The following is an 18691-nucleotide window of genomic DNA, read 5'->3' as shown; positions in this document are numbered from 1 at the left end:
GAATATTTCACATTTGTTCCGTATGAATAAAACACGGCGCGACCCCACCTTTCATCGGCCCCGCGTGTACGGCGCCGGGGAGGGACGAGCGCCGCGCCGCGCCGCGCCGCGCTGTGCCGCGCCGCGCTGTGCCGCGCCGCGCCGGGCGCCGACGGGGAGCGCCGGTCCCCGCAAAGACGGCTGGCCTGTGAATGCGAGCGCAGGCGCGGACCTCAACGCAGGGAAAAGCTGGCGTATTTGCTTGATTATGCGCCGTATCAACTATGCATGAAGCCATTACATCGACGGCCCGGGGGCGCCGATGCAGCCCGAGCGGATGAATTCCGCCCCCGCGGCAGCCCCCCGCCCCCACACGGCACCCTCCTTCCGCTCTTTGAGCACGTCGGTTCACGAGTCCAGCCGGGCAGCCATTTGCTTGTGCAAACATTGCCGGAGCTGTTTGTTTTGCGGCGCGGTCGGCAACGGGAGCTTTTCTCTCTCTGCCATCTTTGAGAGAGGTCAGCATCTTGTAAAACTCTCTTTCGGGATTTCCATTTGAAGCTGAGGAGAGCCGCCGCCGCCGCCGCGCTGACAAATAAAGGTCAGAGCAACGCGAGGTGGAGGAAGGCAAGACGCAGAGCGTCCGGATAATGGAAGCCGGAGAAGGCAATTTTTGTCGGAAGGCCGACTGAATGCTGAAGAGCTGACGCTGCATCGGAATGCTGTGCGAATATCTTCAAATCGACGCTGTCTTGTGAAAAACACTTGTGTGTCCATTTTTTTTTTTTTTTTTACGGCAGACATCCCATTAACGTGAACCTTTTAAAAAATGACAAAATTGGACATAAGTGTTTTTCGCAAGACGGCGACGAGATGCACGATGTGACGCTCGGTTGGGCGCCGTCCGATATATGAAACGTCCCGGAATTTGAGCATTTCAACTGGGAAAATGAGAAAAGGATTGGATTGTGCAAAATCGCTCCACCGATGTCTTGGATCCGCGGAATCCTTTCAAGTGGTTTGAATCGGTTGAAAAATGGGGAAGGAGGATGCGAATGTGAACGTTTCTAGCTTGACTTTGGGAATTGTATTGTGAAAAAAGTGTCATCCGGGCAATGCGGGAAAGGCCTGAATGTGCTGAACATTTCAAAGTTAATCTGATGGGCCTTGAGATTTGAACACAAACGCTGGAGCAAAACACAGAGACGGATAATACAACAACCATCACAGGCACATATTCTTTATCCTCTGCAAAGAACGACTTCTACTGCGGCTTAACGAGGAGCTGAGACGTCCCCATGTATATTCCTATGTCTGTATTATACCGCCCCCGGTGGCCACACAAGCAAAATGTTCATTTATACGAAGCAAAAAGTGGCAAAAACAGTTGAATTTCTTTCCATTCTATTCAATGATGCCCTTATATCTTTTCATAACATGCACGTTTCTAGGGTGCTATTTTCTACTGAAGAAACACTTCCCAACCTTTTGGGGAATGGAGTCGTGGCATTGGAATTGGCAGAGCCAGTGAGAGAGAGGTTGGAAAAATGGAAATGTGTTGAGAGCGAGAGAAAGGGAGGACCAAAATTTTGCCCCTCCGACTTCAAACGTTCGAGGAGCCCCGGATCCCCCCACACTGGCCATCCTCCTCATTTGTGTTTAGCGGATGACAGAGATGTTAGCGAGCGCGGCAGGCAAGCCGCATTGCACGCGACCGCTCCCGTGGTGCCGCATTAAGAACGCCCTCACCTTTTGCACCAACACGTGTGTGCGATTGCGCTGAAAGTGACACCGCGCGGCGCATTCGCATGCTCGTCTAGCAAGGGGAGCAATCACGACTTCAAACGCGCTGGCCGTGTTTTTTTTCCTCGCTTGAGCTCCGCATTCTTCCGTCTGGTTTCTTATAATTCCATTCTCTCTCTAATCCATCTTCCTCCCGCGCACACCGTCTTTGCTCCCATTTGCAGACCCCACCCACCCTGGCGCTGCCTTTGAATTGACTCGGCGGGCGGGCGGCGAGCCGCGGCAACACCTTGCGGTCCGCCGTGGGCGTCGTTTCGCCCGGTGGTGGAAATACTCATCCTGCCTGCCGATGCCCCGCCCCCCGAGAAAATGAGCACCTAATTATAGGCTGCTCTCCCTGGCGAAGGATGGCCTGGGCGCCGGCCATTGCCACGCTTGCGTCACGACCGCACGTCAGAAGTCTGGCCGCCCAATCTGACAGAGGCATTCGAGAGGCAGCACGTGACTCTCGGAATTTGGATCTTGCTCTGTCTTTGTTTGTTTCTTTTGAGGTTCTATGCAGTGTCTTCTTTTTTGCCGCGACGTCATCCCTCGACATATCACCGTTCACTTATTGCGGGTTGGGTGCCTTGTGGATTTTCCCGTTGGACAGGACAGTAACTCAACGGCGGTTTTCGGGTGAACATCGTGAGCTAAAGCCCCCAAATCGGAATCCACAACAATATCATCAGATGGGCGCAAACTCATCATTTTGAGGAGCTTCTTTGTCTTGCAGCTTCATCCCAGCGACTTGGAAGCGGGGCTCCTAAGCAACAAAGATTCGGCAATATCTTGAATGATCAGTTGGTTTGCTTTTCTACATAGTCAACTGTTTTTATGTCTTCTGTTGGCATTGTGTACGGCAGCAAGCAAGATTTTCTTTACTCGAAACATTTTCAGTGGGGCAATTTCACAACACAAACAGAAGACAATATTTCAGTTTAAACTCGGAATGCCTTGTATGTTATTTGAGCAAAGCGTCGTTGATTTCAAAGAGAGAGAGTGGGATGATGTCAACTGTAATATAATTTAGAGAACATTTTCTTGAAAAGCCCAAGTCAGGAGAGTATTGTGAAAAACGGATGATCCGCAGGCGGCACTTGCGCGTTCGATGTCACAGGGCAACGAAGCTTCCGGTGCAGGGTCCGCGCTATAGTCGAGCCCGTTGCTAACCGACTAACTCCGTAATCGCCTCGAAAGGAACCGGGACGGCTCCTTTGCCTAACACCGGGACTACCCGCATTCCAAAAAGCACTTAGCTCTACTCGAGCCGTCCTTCTTCTTTGACGAGCCGGTGTAAAACGTTGAACGTGCATGTGACAAAACCTGAATGCGGCTCAATGCTGGCGAACCGCGACCGATCACCACCAAAATGCGCTGCGTTTGCTTTCATATTTTCAGAGATGGGCACGAGCGGAGATGCGAATTTTGGTGGCGATCGGGGGCAGTTTTGCAACATTACGCCACGCCGAGCCCCTTGACATGAAGGATTTGATTTCGACCGTCCCATTTTGTGCTTTGGCAAAGACGTCATGGCCTCAAATGATGATTACTCGCTGTCGGAGTAGCTATTCAAGGTATTTGATTCATTAGAAGCCCGTTCTGAGTCTCTTTGAATGCAAAGGACGTACTGCGGCTCCTCTCCCGGGTCCGCCGAGTCCCGTCCTTCCCCCTCTGAGGCGGCAGACGGCTGTGGGTGGCGGTGGCGCTTCTGACGAGTTGTCCCTTCCATCACAGCCAATGTTTGACTCTCAGCTAATAATACCTTCAACTGTGTCGCCGTCCTGCCGGGCTGCTCTTGCTCGGGCTCGCTGCCGCTCATCCTTCAAATCGGCCGTGTCGACCTTTGGAAAGGGATGGAATGCTTCCTCTACTGTATAACGTATGTACGGTTTTTTTTCTTGACCGTGGTGACTTTTTCTCCAAACTTTGTCTCGCCGCGGATAAGTGGTTGCTATGGAAACCCCGGCGCAAGGAATAAGGACTCATAAACGTTGATGTTTTTTAAGACAATAAACGGCAGCACGAGAATAATATTCACACGGGCGCGGGAAAAGTGGAAAGGCCGGGAACATGGTTCGTCCGATCAAACAGAGTAACAATAACGCCACATCGAAAGCTGCCAAAATTGAGGCTGAGAGTTCCAGTTGAAGAAATGGCAGCCTTGTGCGGTTGACGGCTGCATTATTGCATCGGCGCGGGCAAAAAAAATGCAGAGAGCAGACCTCGGCGCTGTCTGAGCAAATTGGTCGCTGCGCGTGTGTTAACAAGCCACTGCTTGAGACGCTCATCAAAGCGGACTCGCAGCGTATTTCTGGGTGGGCACACGGTAGGCGGCGAGAGCTCCCCGCACTCCATGTGCCTCCCTCCCGCCTCTCTTCACAAATAGGCGCCACCACAGCACTCGTAAAAAGAAGCCCCCAAAACACCCCAAAACCTTGACGAGTGCTAGAAATTGTCGCAGGGCTTCAAAACAACGGCGCTGGGCATGATGCCTTCGGAGATTTGACCGCAGATACGTCACAGCACTCGGGGCGCAGTGTCCAGAGCGTTTGCGCTGTTCCGACTTACGTGCGGCCGTAAAGACAAAGTCTTCCAAGTCCTACTGTCGTACTGCTATTTGATTGACAGTTGAGAGGGGCGCGGTCTCAGCACATTCCGTGGACACGCCCACCATCTTTTGATTTGTTTTCCCCATTCGAAGCCTCATTTAACTTTGAGCAGAGAATGCGATGACGCGAGAATGTGCGCTTGGACTCAAGTGCAGATTAGCGCGCCAGTCGGCCGGACCGGAGTCCGCCCGAGTGAGCGTTTGGAAGGGGGCGCAGACACGGCTGACGACCGAAGCGCCCTTCTTCTTTGCCCTCCCCCCCCCTTGAGGATGCAACAGTTGGAAACAACCTCCAGAGCCATTGCACAGCCAACAGGATTAATTATGCGCACAATAGAAGGTGACTGCTCTGTTTTCTTTCCGCTCGGCAGGCTCCCGCGTCTAAAGGGGATGTAGTTCATCTTCATTGGGGAACAATAAAGGTTCGGATCCGCTCTGGAGATATGAGGACAGCTTGACGATGCTGCCATCTTGTGATTGCCTTTCCACAAGTACAACATGCAAATGAGAAGGCATAATGCGCCGCTCATGCTGCCTTCCCGTCACGTTGCCGTGTGGAGACGCGGGGGGCCGGCCCAAGCGTTTGGAAAGGGCTCCGACTCTCAGCGGAGAGCTCCGTTATTGGGAGAAAATTGCCAGTCAGCAGCCCACGGGGGTTGGGGGGGGGTTGGGGCGACGCGGGCCTCATAAATCATTGCACGCGTTCGAAACACCAAACGGGGCCGATTTGCGGGTTCGCAGCAATGAAATACATTTTGCATGGGCAAAATGATCAAAGCTTTTCACTGGCCTGCCAAAACAGGTTCATATCACAAAAACAGATCCAATCGGAACGCCCAACTCTAGTTAGAATTCATTCAGTCAGCAGCCTGCGGGAGAAAGACGATACTCGGAAATCGCCGCACGCATTCAAGTAGTAATCGGCGTTGCTGCACGTACCTTGAAAAAGTACCTCTTTAAAAGTATCATTTCTTTTAAAAGTAACACATTTGCTTTGTTAGGCAACAGAAGGCCCATGAAAGGGCAAACATACCCGTGAGCACGAAATCACAGCATTCGCAAAGCTCACGTAGCACCAAAGCTAGCATAGCGCGCTCACTTTGCACATAACGGCTCGGTCTGACACGGACTTCATTCGGCCAACCGAACGATCGCGCGCACACAAAGATAACTTGTGTGTCTTATGCAGCACGTGAAATCCCGCCAATTATGGAACGTCAATAAGCGTGGCACTTTCAGTATCGCAAGTTCTCGCTCTCTTTCCCGCTCGCTGTGACGTCATTCAAGCTACCGAGGACCCATAGAAATAGCAGCCGCAACATTCGCCTGCTGAAAAACACAGGTCTTCTGTACACAGTCAATTCTGTTTATCGTTATCGTTTAATTGTTGTTTGTGTTGCCCGTTGGTAGTCCAACGTGCGGCCGATTTGTCGGATTGTATTTTCGGACGCATGCTTTTTTTTTTTTTTTAATGTTTAACTCTGACTGTACATCTCCCCGCATGCGTAGAAGCTACTGAATGCTGTCTGTGGTATTTTTCCAGCGCGCCGCGCTGACGCCACCGCGGTGAAGCGTCGCTCACGGTTGGCCCACGTCGGATTGGTCCATCTAGGCCTCGCGCCTGCCGCTCACCGAGCGATGCGCTCAAAAGCGACTGAACTTGTTTTACAACAATACTGGATTGTTTTCATAATCACACATGCACTTGTCACAGTCTCTGTCACCAAAATGCACCTTTGCGACTTGCCATATGCAATCCGTGTAGGGTGGCGAGTCAGCCTCAGAAAATATCCACGCTCCGTCCAACTGTCTTTTTTTTTTTTTTTTTTTTTGCCCTGGTCCATTGCAGGGGGTTGGAGTAGCACATTCCTGGCGTAATTGGCTTCGCTGCTAGTAACTCAAACCAAGACCCAACAGCAGATCTGACTGAGCTGTGAGTCAACACGCTTTGCAATCAAATATCGTAGGCACCGGCTACGCTTATCGTTGAAATCTTTATTAGGTCTGCAAAAATAGGTTAATATAACAAAAGAAAAGGCAACCATTTTTTTTTGGACATGATAGAAAACCCGCCGTGTGCCACACTTGAAGACTGCTGCGATGACATCGGCCGGTGGCTCTCCACAGTCACATATTGAGCGGAGGGCAAAAGGGGAACTTGGCAAACAAACGTCACTCGCAATCGTAAAGCACACTTTGTTGCCTTGACAGTCCCATGCTTCTTTGTCAACGCAGTGTCTGGGATTAGGCGCACACACACACGCGTGGCCGCTCACCCAAAGCGCCTTTAGCTTTAGTGCAGTCACTTGTTATGAGGCCAAAGTGGAGGCCAGCAAAATGATGCAGAGAGGCGAGGGCGCTTGCTGCCGAGAAAGACATCTGCTGGGCCGGCCGGGCTGAGCTTTTTAGGGCGCGGCCACTTTGTAGGGGCTGCCGGGGACGTTGTCGTCTCCCCATTTGACGATGACGGTGTAGCTGCCCTTGTCCTTGACGGTGTAGGTGACGTTGTAGAGCTTGTTGCCCATGTGCTTGACGTAGACCTCCTCGCACGGAGCGTGGGGGCCGTGCACGCCCACCATCAGCATGTTGCTGCCTGCGCACAAAAACGCCAGACAGTCGGCACCTTCCACGTTTGCCGTCAAGTACGAATGTCCGGAAAATTGATTTTGGGGGGGCCGGTCAAATCAGGCACCTTGCTTTTGTCCACAAACCGCACATGACGACGCCAGGGCTGCGACCATTAATCAGACAACTTGAAGAACTCCGGTCGGAAAAAAAAAAAAAAGGAAAAAGCAAAATCTCCGCCTGATGCGCCTGCTGCAAAGCGGAACCCGCTTACGCAAAGGGGAGGGCACCCCTGGCTGAAAATGTGCGTTTATGTACAAATGAAACGGATTGACCTGCAAATGTCGAGTTTCTTCTTCAAGGGAAAGTCGACCCGAAAAACATCGTAGCAAAAATATCTCCAATATTTCAGTCAACAGAAGTGACAAAACGGCCGAAGTGATTGAAAGCGACGTCACAGTTGCTTAGGGCTCGGAGAATGACCAATCCTGGCTCGGCTTCAGAAAACAGGTGAACCGTGATCCGTGGTCTTTAGCTGAGCCCGAAGCAACTCTCGCGTCATTTTTAGTCGACAGAAAGTGACAACACGGCCACCCCGACCGAGATGGTGAAAAACGGGTGCGTTTTGCCGCTTGGCAAAAGAACGCCGTCTTTTGACTAGTGGAGGCGCACGGAGCATTTTGGGCTCGACTTCCCCTTCGACGAATTTGTGTTGATGTTTCCGGAATGTAGCGCGCCGCCTCGCCGTCGCAGATCAGACGCGACGTTTGAAAGTGCTCCCCTCAAATGTGCTTGGAAGGAAAACGGGAGGCTAATGTGACGCAATTAAGGAGGAAAAGGATGTTCAAGGACAGGCGGCGACAAAAATGAAGCCGCCGACTCCTCCTAAAGAGCAAATTTGCTCAACGTGTCGGTGAATGAGGCCCCGTGAGCTTGATCATCTGCCGCGGCGCCGTGCCGCGTTCATGGCCTCGCTTGGCTCGGGAAGCCAGCAATAAAAAACAAACCAAAAAAAAAACCACACACGCTCACACACGAGCGGCTCCCGGAATGCGGACTCGTTGACGCGCGAGTAGCGGGTGATGCGCGGGTGATGCGCGGGTGATGCGCGGGTGATGCGCGGGCGATGCGCGGGCGATGCGCGGGCGAGCGCCTCACCTGCTTTGCCGCAGTCGACTGTGAAATTGTTTTTCTGTCCCACGGCGGCCTTGGTCAGGCCCATCCCGCGGCACAGCACCTTGCTGGCGTCCGACGTCAGCTTAGACGAGGCGGCCGAAGCCGAGGCGCTGAAGGCGGCCCCGCCCACTTTGGACGATTTGGTCACCGTCTCCACCAGGACCGACGAGGTCTCGTGGAGGCTGTGCCCGCCCGACAGGCGAGCGCCTGCAAGACAGACAGAAGGCGGCTCATCAAAAGGGTCAAAGGTCAGCGCGCCTGCTAGTTGGGAGCTCTTGCCATTCTTCTTTTTGTTGGTTTTAATCCAACTCCCAAAATGTAGAAATTCAAGGGCGTAGTAGGGGCGGCAATTGGACTACGCGATTTAAGGCGAAATCTTGCACAAATCCAGAGAAAAAAAATCCTCTACTTTAAGGGAATATTTTTTAGCAGAACTGCCCAAGTCGTTAGTTTATTGTAAGCAAATCCATTCAAAGAAAGAAATCTTCAAAGTCCGAGTCAATACAAGAAAAATGTCTTTTTGTTTTCTTTGATCTTTTATTCTCAAAATATACCAGTTTTTATAATAACAGTCTGTAAAGATGCAATTTGACTATGATTTTCATTTTGCCAATACGCACATTGTGGTCTAAAAAATATACCACATTAGTCTTGTAAAATGTTTGACTTGAGTCTAAAAAAAGGCCTTTTTTTCTCGTAAGATTAGATCTCGGAGACGCATGTCTTTACTCTTGTAAAATGATGACGCTTTATGTCAGAAGTGCGCAGTTATAATTGTACAACTTCGACCTCAAGTGCTTGAAAACTTTTTGTCCTCGTCTGTCTTTTGAGATTGGTTTTTGACTTGAGTTCCATGTTTTTCCTCGCGTTCCTTTGTCCGTCTCTCGTTAGGTTATTGAGGTCCCCTGCGCTTGTGGTCGCGGTCCCTGGCGTAAGCCGATCGGCTCGCTCTACCCTCTGCGTCTTGTCCAGGCGTTCCTCGTCGTATCGTCAACTCGTCCGTATTTAGTTGCCCGCTTTCTTTCCGTCCTGGTTGGTCCGTTGTCGTTTGTCAACGGTCGTCAGTCTGCTAAGCCAAGTCCTGTCCTAGTGTTTGTTTAAGTTTCTTTTTGATCCGTCTTCTTTTGGAATTATTCCATTGCCTTGAGGCCTTTTTGTTGTCTTTCAATTAAATACCTTGTCTTGCGCTTAATTTTCACCTTCTGCTCTCGGGTCCTCCTCCACGCATTTCGTTACACGTTTATGTCAAATCAAGGACTCTTTGCCCAGAATGTCCAACTTTCACCAATACTTTCCGAATAGGAACTGCGATATGACTTTTTGTTTCATCTCAAACGCCGATGGCTGCTTCTCGTAAATAGACAACCTTGTCCTTGTCCAATTGGGATTTTGCATCTCCAAAGTATTTGGTTACCCGTGACTCTGGCTTTGAAGGGGCTTCCGACGATGTGCTGCGGGCCGCCGTACTTGATGGCGATGAGATAGTTGCCGGGCGCCATGGGGATGTAGGTGACTTTGTAGCCTTCGGGGCACTCGCAGCAGTCCATCTTGACCTTGGACGGCCCGTCGATGTTCACCGCCAGCGTCCCCGGCCCGGCGTTGCAGGTGTTGACCACAAAGTCGGAGGGCACGCCTACGGGAAGAAACCAAAGTTGGCCGCCGTGGTTGAAAACATTCCGCCGACGGCGCGTCCACCTGTGTTTCCGCCCAGCAGTCCGGGGCCGTGCGCCGTGACCATGCCCGGATCTCCGATCAGTCCGGGGTCTCCCACCCGCACGTTGAAGGGGCTTCCGGGAATGTGGCAGCCGTTGAACTTGACGTCGATGGAGTGAACGCCGTTCTCGCGGGGAATGAAGCGCACGGCGGTCTTGTCTGAAAGAAGCACCGCACGCAATCCGTTCACTGGCTGTCTGTGAGTATAATTGAAGTAGCAGTTGTTTGACGGCTTAGAATGAGTCATAGCGACGCTAATTTCAGTTAGCTTGTCTATGGCGTTTCACATTGTATGTTAGCATTAAGCTAATAGACTTTCTTTGAATGTGCTTTAGTTGAACATTTTGGTGTTTGAAGTGAGTCTCTTACCGCCATCCAGCTCGGTGACATAACACTCCTCGGAGCAGCCGGAGGGGGTGTGGACTTTGGCGTCCACCACACCGCGAGTGCCGTTGCGCTGCACCATAAACGAGGCTTCTTGGTTTACCTTCAAATCTTTCTCCTAAAAATAGAGAGATAAAAATGGGATCACGTGTGCGCGTGCGTGTGCGCGTGTGTGTGCGTGCGCGTGTGCGTGTGTGTGCGTGCGCGTGCGCGCGGCCCTCCAGAGACGCCGAGTTTGTGATTCATCCTGGCCAGACGAGAATAGCTGGAGCAGTTGGACGTGCGAGGCAGGAAAGGTCAAAGTTGATAGCGAGGCGTTTAGTGTGTTTGTGGCCTGCAGGCGGACGAGCGGCCGCCGCAGTCATGAGAGCTTGCCTGACATTTGAAGTCCTGCTCTGATATTGCACTTCAGCAGGCCTCTAGTGGCAGAAAATGCTCTGAAGTGCCACCCCCCCACCCCCCGCCCCATTAGGAAAAAAGGCGAGTTTTAATATTGCTGGCTGTGAAAGCAAATAAAAGGAGCAGATGACTGACACTCTCTTTCTGTACACATGTTTACTTGGGCCTCAGTATGATGCGCTGCAGTTCTACGCACGGGCTGGCCACCAAAAACGGACTCATTTGTGTAAAGCGTGCTATGATTCTTGATCGTTGGGGGATTTTGGTGTCACAGACACGTGTGGCCTGTTTTAAACCGTGGGAGAAAAATGCAAAATACGGCATTCATAAAAAGTTGCAGATGTTGGGTTTTGTGGGTGCAATTTGACTCGCTGACAAGTTCATGCGTGCAAGCCGTGAGTGCTTTATATCTACAATTGTTGAAATAACACACTGTAGACTTGCTAGCGAGACAGACAACAAGGCTACTCCGGGTCACGGCACCAGTTGTGCCCAGTAGACCGAATGTAACACTGGCTGGGCTAGCGTTGCAAACATTACTTCACGAGAGCAGAGGAGTAGCTACTCGTTTCGGTACTAGTGTGCCAAATATTGCTTTTGTTAAGCTATTGTTTGAAAATGAAAATCATTGCACTCAGTGGAGAAAAAAAATATGTATCCAAACGACAACAATTGCAGAACAATGAATTTTAGTAACAATGGTGGAAAATGTGGACTATTTTCTTTCTAATCAAAGTTGCAAGTAAACTTTTTCTACATTTCTACATTTTTTGAGCTGATTCTGAATCCGTTTTTTTTTCTCTAGTGTATCAACTTTTCCTAATAATAATAATAATAATAATATCAATAAAATGTTATGTAATATATTCAGTCATGTTTATGAATGAAGGGTTGGGTTCAGCAACAGCTGGATTTAAAAAAAAAAAATCATTCTGAAACGTCATAGCTATAAATTGCAATGCATGGTCAAATCTGTACTGCGCAAGCTTTTACAGGTCAAATTTCAAAACAAGAAATGAAGATATCTTCGAAACCCGATGTGCTACAAAAAAATGAAATCGCTCAAACTATGTAGATGGACGCACAAAGGCGTCTCTGGTTCAAATTTGCTCTTGAGCGTTTCTTGACTTCCTCCACCGGCGTATCAAGCAAAGAAGCCATATGGGTCCTTTTCTTGGGTGAACAGTGTACTGTGGACTATGTTTCCTTTCACACGAAGGTTGTGATTGTCAGTGAAACGCGCGCGGTCAAAGATAGTTTGCGTTCTTGTGGCCGGCGACGGTCCGCACATAGCGCAGCGTGCGCTCAGCGAGGGACAGTTAATCCCGACCTTTAGCGGCGGCCAGCTCCCTGGCATTGCGCCCGCGTCTGTGCTTCATGAACACGTCAAGGGCAAAGAAGCGGCTCGGAGCGCTCGCGCCGCTGCTCTCCGGCTTGACGCCTTTTGATTATTTTCAGCAACAAATGGAAATTCTCCAGGTGGCTGCGTGCGGGTTCTCACCTGCAGGCTTGTGAACGTGAGCCTGCGGGCTTCGTCTGACAGCGTCGCGATGGGAACGATGAACGGGCTGTCAGGGATGTGCTCGTTGTTGAACTTAATTGACACCTCGTAGTCACCTGAGGGAACAGGTGGCTTATTAGTTTTCAGCGCCACGCAAAGTGGAAGAAAACAACCTGAGACGATGACAGACAAAACGGGGGCGGAAGGACACGCACGCTTGGATGAAAATGAAAACAAGGGCAATCAGGCGCCCGCGAGTGAGGGACTTGCCGGGTTCTTTCACAATGTAGGAGACGCCGCAGGAGCCGTCCTTTCTGTCCTCAAAGGAGATCTCCGCTTTGCTGGGCCCCTCCACGGCAATCGACAGCCCCCCGGCGCCGGCCTCTCTGGTCCAGATGCTAAATTCGGCTGCAGAAGGGGAAAACAAAAAAATCGATGAATCAAAAAAAGGAAGGACAGTGAGCGCGCGGTTCATCGGGCTTGTTAAGCAATCCTATTTACACAAAAAGAAGTACTGAAAAGTTAAAAAAGAGTACCGACTGAAATTCAGATTTATATTCACCGTAACCTCTACGCAACTTTCCGTGAGCTAGCTTTCGTTTCGCATGATATGTCAGCATTCATTTAGCCGATTTCGCTGAGCCCAAATGATATCATTTGGTTATTAAAATGTTGGCATTTCAAAGCACAATATTGCAAGCGGGGGTCGTCTTTTGATGTTCTCAAGGTGACGTTATACAACAGTCTTCCAACTCTTGACAGCGAGAGTGTGAGCACAAGTGCAAATGAATCTTTTTTTTTTCTTTTTTTTTTTTCAAGTGTGTACAACTGTGTTTCAAGCGTGTGGGAGGGGTCCCAGTGAGCGAATGTGGTCTCTCTATATCGCGGCTCCCGGTTTTGGGTGCGGAACGTATCACGCACGATAAACGGGCTTTCACCGTAGCCGAGCCAGCAAATGTGCCTCTCCGCCACGTGACTCACTAGGTGCTGCGGCCACGCCCCTCTCCAGACCAGGACCTCCTGCGCGGACCTTGTGCGCCCCTCCCTCGCCCATGGGCCCCACAGTAAACTGGAAGGGGCTCCCGGGCACATGCTGGCCTCGGTACTTGACGTTGACGGTGTGCGGCCCCATCTCCTGGGGGACGAAGCGCACGCTGTACGTGCTGTTTCCGCCGTCCACGATGTCGGCGTCCACCGTCTTCCCCCCGGGGCTGGTCACCTGCGCCGTCATGGCCTGGGAGCCCAGCTCGGCTGCTGAGGGGCAACAAGACAACAAAAATGGACATTTGGATCCTTGTCAGTCAGTCAGTCAGTCAGTCGGTCCATCAATCGGCTGGCTTTATCAGAATACAGCCGTTGACGCGCTAGCTCGTGCATGGGCAACTTCAGTGCTGGAGTGGGCAACAATTTCTCATCAGTGCTACTGTGGCGGCCACATCGAATACAAAATGCTCTTTTAAGTATGGCCAAAATATGTGCATACGTGCAAAATAGGTTCAACTTTGTTTTTCTTCCCCAGCATACAAAACTTCTCTCAGTCGAGACGTAGCCCTCAACATACTTCCTTGACTTCCAATTCCCAGTTTTTCAGGGAACAGTTGTCGATAAATGAGACCGAAACCAAACGCAAATGGGTGAATTTTTCAAGTATGGTGGATTAGGGTATTGTCAAGTGTAAGGAGGTCACCTTCGGGTCTGGCCGTGATGCCGGCGAAGCTGCTGAGGCTCTCCCGGCCCAGGAAGTCTCCAAAGACGTCTCTGAAGGGGCTTCCTCCTCCCCCCACCTGGGTGCTCTCCTCCACCCGCACTTCCCGCTTGGTCTCGCCGCCGCGGGTTTTGCTGATCTCGGTGCGCTCGGTGCGCGTGTAAGTGTGGCTGCTGCGGGTAAAGGTCCGGGTTAGCCTCTCCTGGGCCGACACCATCTGGAACCAGTTTCCTACGAGCAAGCAGACGGTTGGAACAAAAGGTTGCCCGTGAGGAGGACCCTCCACTCTGGAAGCATTGTTTGAAAACAAGACAAGACGCTACGGCAGATGTTGCCTCATTCCAGCGACCTCCTGGTTGTGCACTGCCGGGTTGCTGACGCTACTTGTGCATCAGAAGACTTTGAGAAGATTTGGCAAAGACGCTTGGAAAACGATCGTCTCTCACCTGCTCACCTTTTAAAGTCAAGTTCTAAAGTTTTTGTCACTGTCTTGTCTCAGACTGAGATTTTACAAAGACTGAATTTTGCAGGGTTACTTTTTACAGGACTTCAACCAAATTCTTGAGGCCTTTTTGGGGCCACAATGCAAATTTTTCCCATCATGGTCTTGGTAGGGATCTACAAAGGTAGAAGCGTTTCGTCCCATCTGCCCGACCGAGTCTGCCCTACAAACGGAACTGCTCATCTTTTGCAAGACTTACAACAGCTCGTCTATTGGTTGTTGGTTGTGTCCCGTCACCGCAAAGACCGAAGGACTTGTGAAAATGTCAAAACAGGTTTGATATCCTCCTCAGGCCAAGACTAGGAAAAGGCCGATCTACCGTAAAGGAGCTGAGACGACCGACCGCCTTACACTCAACGATCGAGCTGACGGGAGCACGCTGTGACTCCAGTCCAAAGTCGAAAAGGTCCTTCTGACTTTGACTTTTTAGTTTGTGAAAATCGCTCCATGTAAGCCCAGCCTCAGAGACGGGGCGATGGCCGTCACCCCGAAAAGCTTCCGAAGCGCACGCTGCCGAAATGATGTGTAGCACTGGTGCGACTCTGACCTGGAATCTTCAGGTTGAGTCCGCAGGTGCTTCCCACTGAGGCAATGGACGACGCCTGCCTCTTTCTGGTTATGCTCTCCTTCATCCTGCCTTCGCCGGTCACCTTCACTGTGAACGGACTTCCTGGAGCAAACAAAAAAAGCTCAAAACATTTGGAAAGTCTGTCTCAAGACCCTCAACATTTTCCCAGGTGGGAAGTAACAGAGGACAAAGGCTCGTTTCAGAGAAAGTGTTTCCATAGTGCCAAGTTATTAAAAGCGGAGTTGAATTAGTACTTTGACTTTTACCGTAATCGTACATCTTTTTTTTTCTTTCAATCTACTTCAGACTTTGCGAGGGAGTCCTTTAGCCATCAATTTCTAACCTGGGATGTGCTTTTCGGCAAACTTGATGTTAACGGTGTAATTTCCCGGCTCCGTAGGACAGTAGGTCACCCTGCACGTCCCGTCCTCCATATCTTCACAGTTGATATCCACTTTGCTCGGACCCTCAATGGACAACGCAAGCCCACCGTAACCTACAAGGGCCAAATAAGCAATTTACAATTTGTTTTCTCCATTTTCCGCACTTGTAGTTGCCGTTGAAGTGGCAGTCGTCGTTTTTGGTGGAGCGTACCGGCATTCCTGGTGTCCACAAAGAATTCGGCCATCTCAAAAGTGTGCGCCTCCACCAGGCCTTTGCCGAAAGCCTTGACGCGGCTGGCCTCGCCGATCTCCGATTGGCCCACCATGATCTTGAAAGGACTGTTGGCCACATGCGCGCCGTTCTTCCTCACGCTCACTTCATGCTCGCCCACCTCTTTAGGGGTAAATGAGATACCTGAGAGACAACGGAAGTACGTTAAGCCGGGACAAAAATGTGTGCGGCGCGGGTCAAGCCGCAAAGAAATGTTTTTTTATTCGGGGGTCTGTATAACTGCAAATCTGTCCAACTGGCAAATCCCTATGTGTGGTCAACACTGAGTCGGGCAAAGCCCCGGACGGACATCTCTGGCTCCGGTGAGGTGAAATGGAACGATCACGCCAATCGGGCGCCCCTACTGTGGGCGCGATCTGAAGGCTTTCTCACCAAGGTGCCTGTTGGGCAGCCTCTTGAGCAGGCAGGGCTCCTCGTTGCCCGAAGGCGCCCGGATGCTGGCGCTGAGAGAGCTCAGGTCCGTTTCGGCGATCTTGAGCGACACGTCGGCGGCCGTGCCCACGTTCAGCTGGGACGTCCTGGTAATGGTGTCGTCGCCTTGGCGAGAGAAAGGGGATTTGTTTAGAGATATTGGAGTGCCACTTGACTTGAGGAAGCCAAATCAAGGAATCGATTTGCTCACCGGTGATCTTGGCAACAAAGGGGCTGCCAGGAATGTGCTTGTTGTCAAACTTGACAATAATGTTGTAGTCTCCGGGCGCCGTTGGAAGGTAGGACACAGTGCAGGTGCCGTCTTTGTTGTCCTTGCAGGTGATCTCTGCCTTGGATGGGCCCTCCACTGCCAGGGAGAGGCCACCTGCCACGCACAAACAATCATTAACTGCCATGCATCGCTTCTCAAAGAAATGGCATTTCATCAGTCGTCCCGGCCTTAAACACTCTCCAAAGGGCTGACCGGCCCTCGAATGACATTGGGTTTTTTTTGTGTCCTCTGATTGGTTGCTCACAGCAAAACTTGTTTCCGCTTAGACCGACTAGCAAAGAAATGTCCGTAACAAAAATCACAATACCGTCAGCCTTTTTCCATCGTTAGATTGGTTGCTCTGAGCAGAACTTGTTCCAGCCTACTTTGACGAGCAACACACTTCTGGAGCGATCTGAACACGTTACTACGTTTCATAATCAGCATGTTATGCTTGTGATGTGCGCTAAATATTGAATTTTAACTAATCCAGACCATACCCGTGGCACAATCGCATGCTGTGAAACTATATTTTGGTAAAGTCTTGATGGTTTCCCCTGGGCATGGGCGAGTACCAATACCAGGTATCAGCATCAGGGCGATACCAGCCTTAGGTCTCGGGTTCTCGTGGAGGCTGCCGATACCAGCCACTGATACTTAAGGCAAAGACTTCTGACACCGAATATGCGCTCCTCAGCAGTAGTTGGTGCGGTACTGTGGCAATTTGCGTTAAACGCAATTTCATGTATCAAAAGTAGGAGAGGTATCAGTGAGTAATCAAAGAGTGTCTTCTCATACTGGTATCGGTCTGAAAAGAAGTGCTATGGAACGTCCCTAGTTTCTCTAATTGTGACATGATCGTGGTGGTCTCACTTTGTAAGAGGTGGATGAAGTCAGCCACGGAAGGCCCAGCCACCAAATACCAAAGACCCACCAGTGCCTTGAGTGCTTTTATTGTGTTGTACCTTCTCCCGCGTTCTTGGTGACCACAGTGAAGGTGGCGGCTTTGTTGACCATGCCGTAACTCAGTCCGGGACCGTAGGCCGACACCACTCCGCTGTTCACAGCATCCACAAAGAACTGCAGAGGGCTTCCTGTAGTGAGCCAAACGATTGGGGTGGTAATTGTTAGTGCAGTCAACTCGCATCTTTTCCAGTTTCTCTTCTGTTTCTTATCAACTATTGTTTTACACTCCCCAAATCCTCCCATTCTCACACTAGAATTCCCAATTTAAGAGCTACTTGGCATTTACCTCCTTCCACATTTGTCGACTGGTTCTCATTTGAAAATATTCTGCTCAGTTTCCACATCCAGTGTTGACCTCCTCCTTCCGCATTTCTTGACCGATTCAAACATTCCAATTTGAGTATTTTCAGTTCAATCAGGACATCTTATCTATTGTGTCTATCATCAAACGTTACTTTCCACATTCCCAAATTAAGCCATATGTTACAGATCTACCTCCTCCTTACACATTTCTCTACCAATTCCAACCATTACAACTTCAAAATGGCCAACTCATTCACGACCTTTTGGGGAACGATTTATCCCATTGTCCAAATACTCACAATATCAAAATCAAAAGGTTGCTCCTTATTTAAGTCATTTGAAAATATTTAGCTCAGCTTCAGGACGTCTACAGAACTATTGATCAAAGTCACAAATGTTCCCAGTAAAACTCCTAAACAAAGACATACTTGACACATTGAGCTCCTCCTTCCGCATTTCTCGAGCGATTCAAGCCATTTCAATGCCACGTCTTCAGCATTCACACGCACCTTCTATCCAAATTGCATTCTGTCGTTGAAGCATGACTATCATGTTGTTGCTTTAAGTTGGATCCAAACGCGTTTTTTAATTGGATCAAAGTTAAAACAACAACAGCTCGTGAAATAGTGTTCTAGAGACCGTTCCCCAACTATTGGCCCAACTATTGCGGGTCCTTTTTCCGAACCTGGAATGTGGTTGCCGTCATATTTGATGTCCATCTCGTGCAGGCCTCTCTCGGTAGGTTGGTACTTGATGGTGATGGTGCCGTCCTTGTTGTCCGTGATATGTGGCCTGGCCGTCTTGCCGGAGGGCATTCGGACCTCACCTGACAATGGCAGCAGCGAATGGCTTTGGTTAGCTCCCGCGGGTGGAGACGTGAGCTTTTGTTGTTTTTGCACGGGCACCTGATATCTCTCCTTGCTGCGGCGTGAAAGGCACGAGGAAGTTGACGGGTCTGAAGAGAGGCTCCACCGTGTCGCGAGGGGCAACCGGCTCATTTGAGGCCTTTCGGACACACAAGAAAATTAGTGGGATTTGTGCTAAAGATCTCGGCAAATGTTTTCTTTCTGTTAAAAGTCTACACACCCACGTTCCAAAGGCAGGTTATTGTGATATAAATAATTGAATGCATTTCAGATGCTTTTCCTGCAGAAGTCTGAAGGTTTGTGATGCCACTGAC

At 50.4% G+C, this 18691-nt stretch overlaps 1 protein-coding gene across 3 annotated transcripts in view; it reads right to left on the bottom strand.

The window, feature by feature from the left end:
- Positions 1 to 6347: 6347 nt before the first annotated feature.
- Positions 6348 to 18691, bottom strand: part of LOC147149419 (filamin-C-like) — a 38990-nt gene continuing 26646 nt past the window's right edge. For 2 of the 3 annotated variants that reach the window (XM_086028489.1, XM_086028490.1), the window contains 17 exons: positions 18417 to 18516; positions 18197 to 18337; positions 17208 to 17336; positions 16183 to 16356; positions 15933 to 16097; positions 15480 to 15683; positions 15229 to 15381; positions 14865 to 14987; positions 13798 to 14046; positions 13092 to 13361; positions 12381 to 12518; positions 12111 to 12226; positions 10196 to 10328; positions 9809 to 9985; positions 9528 to 9746; positions 8096 to 8320; positions 6348 to 6965 (listed from right to left, as the gene is read on the bottom strand). In XM_086028489.1, coding sequence (XP_085884615.1) covers positions 6778 to 6965; positions 8096 to 8320; positions 9528 to 9746; positions 9809 to 9985; positions 10196 to 10328; positions 12111 to 12226; positions 12381 to 12518; positions 13092 to 13361; positions 13798 to 14046; positions 14865 to 14987; positions 15229 to 15381; positions 15480 to 15683; positions 15933 to 16097; positions 16183 to 16356; positions 17208 to 17336; positions 18197 to 18337; positions 18417 to 18516 — 2904 coding nt within the window. In that variant the 3' untranslated portion in view covers positions 6348 to 6777. Of the gene's footprint in view, positions 6966 to 8095; positions 8321 to 9527; positions 9747 to 9808; positions 9986 to 10195; positions 10329 to 12110; positions 12227 to 12380; positions 12519 to 13091; positions 13365 to 13797; positions 14047 to 14864; positions 14988 to 15228; positions 15382 to 15479; positions 15684 to 15932; positions 16098 to 16182; positions 16357 to 17207; positions 17337 to 18196; positions 18338 to 18416; positions 18517 to 18691 lie in introns of all 3 variants that reach the window. The other variant, XM_086028488.1, reaches the window with a different exon arrangement.

The sequence above is a fragment of the Filicampus tigris genome, chromosome 4 (assembly GCF_054856515.1).
Source record: "Filicampus tigris isolate MCC_2025a chromosome 4, RoL_Ftig_1.0, whole genome shotgun sequence".
NCBI classification, from domain to species: domain Eukaryota; kingdom Metazoa; phylum Chordata; class Actinopteri; order Syngnathiformes; family Syngnathidae; genus Filicampus; species Filicampus tigris.
Note: the sequence above shows the minus strand (reverse complement) of the source record. Positions and strands in the feature narration are given on the sequence as shown.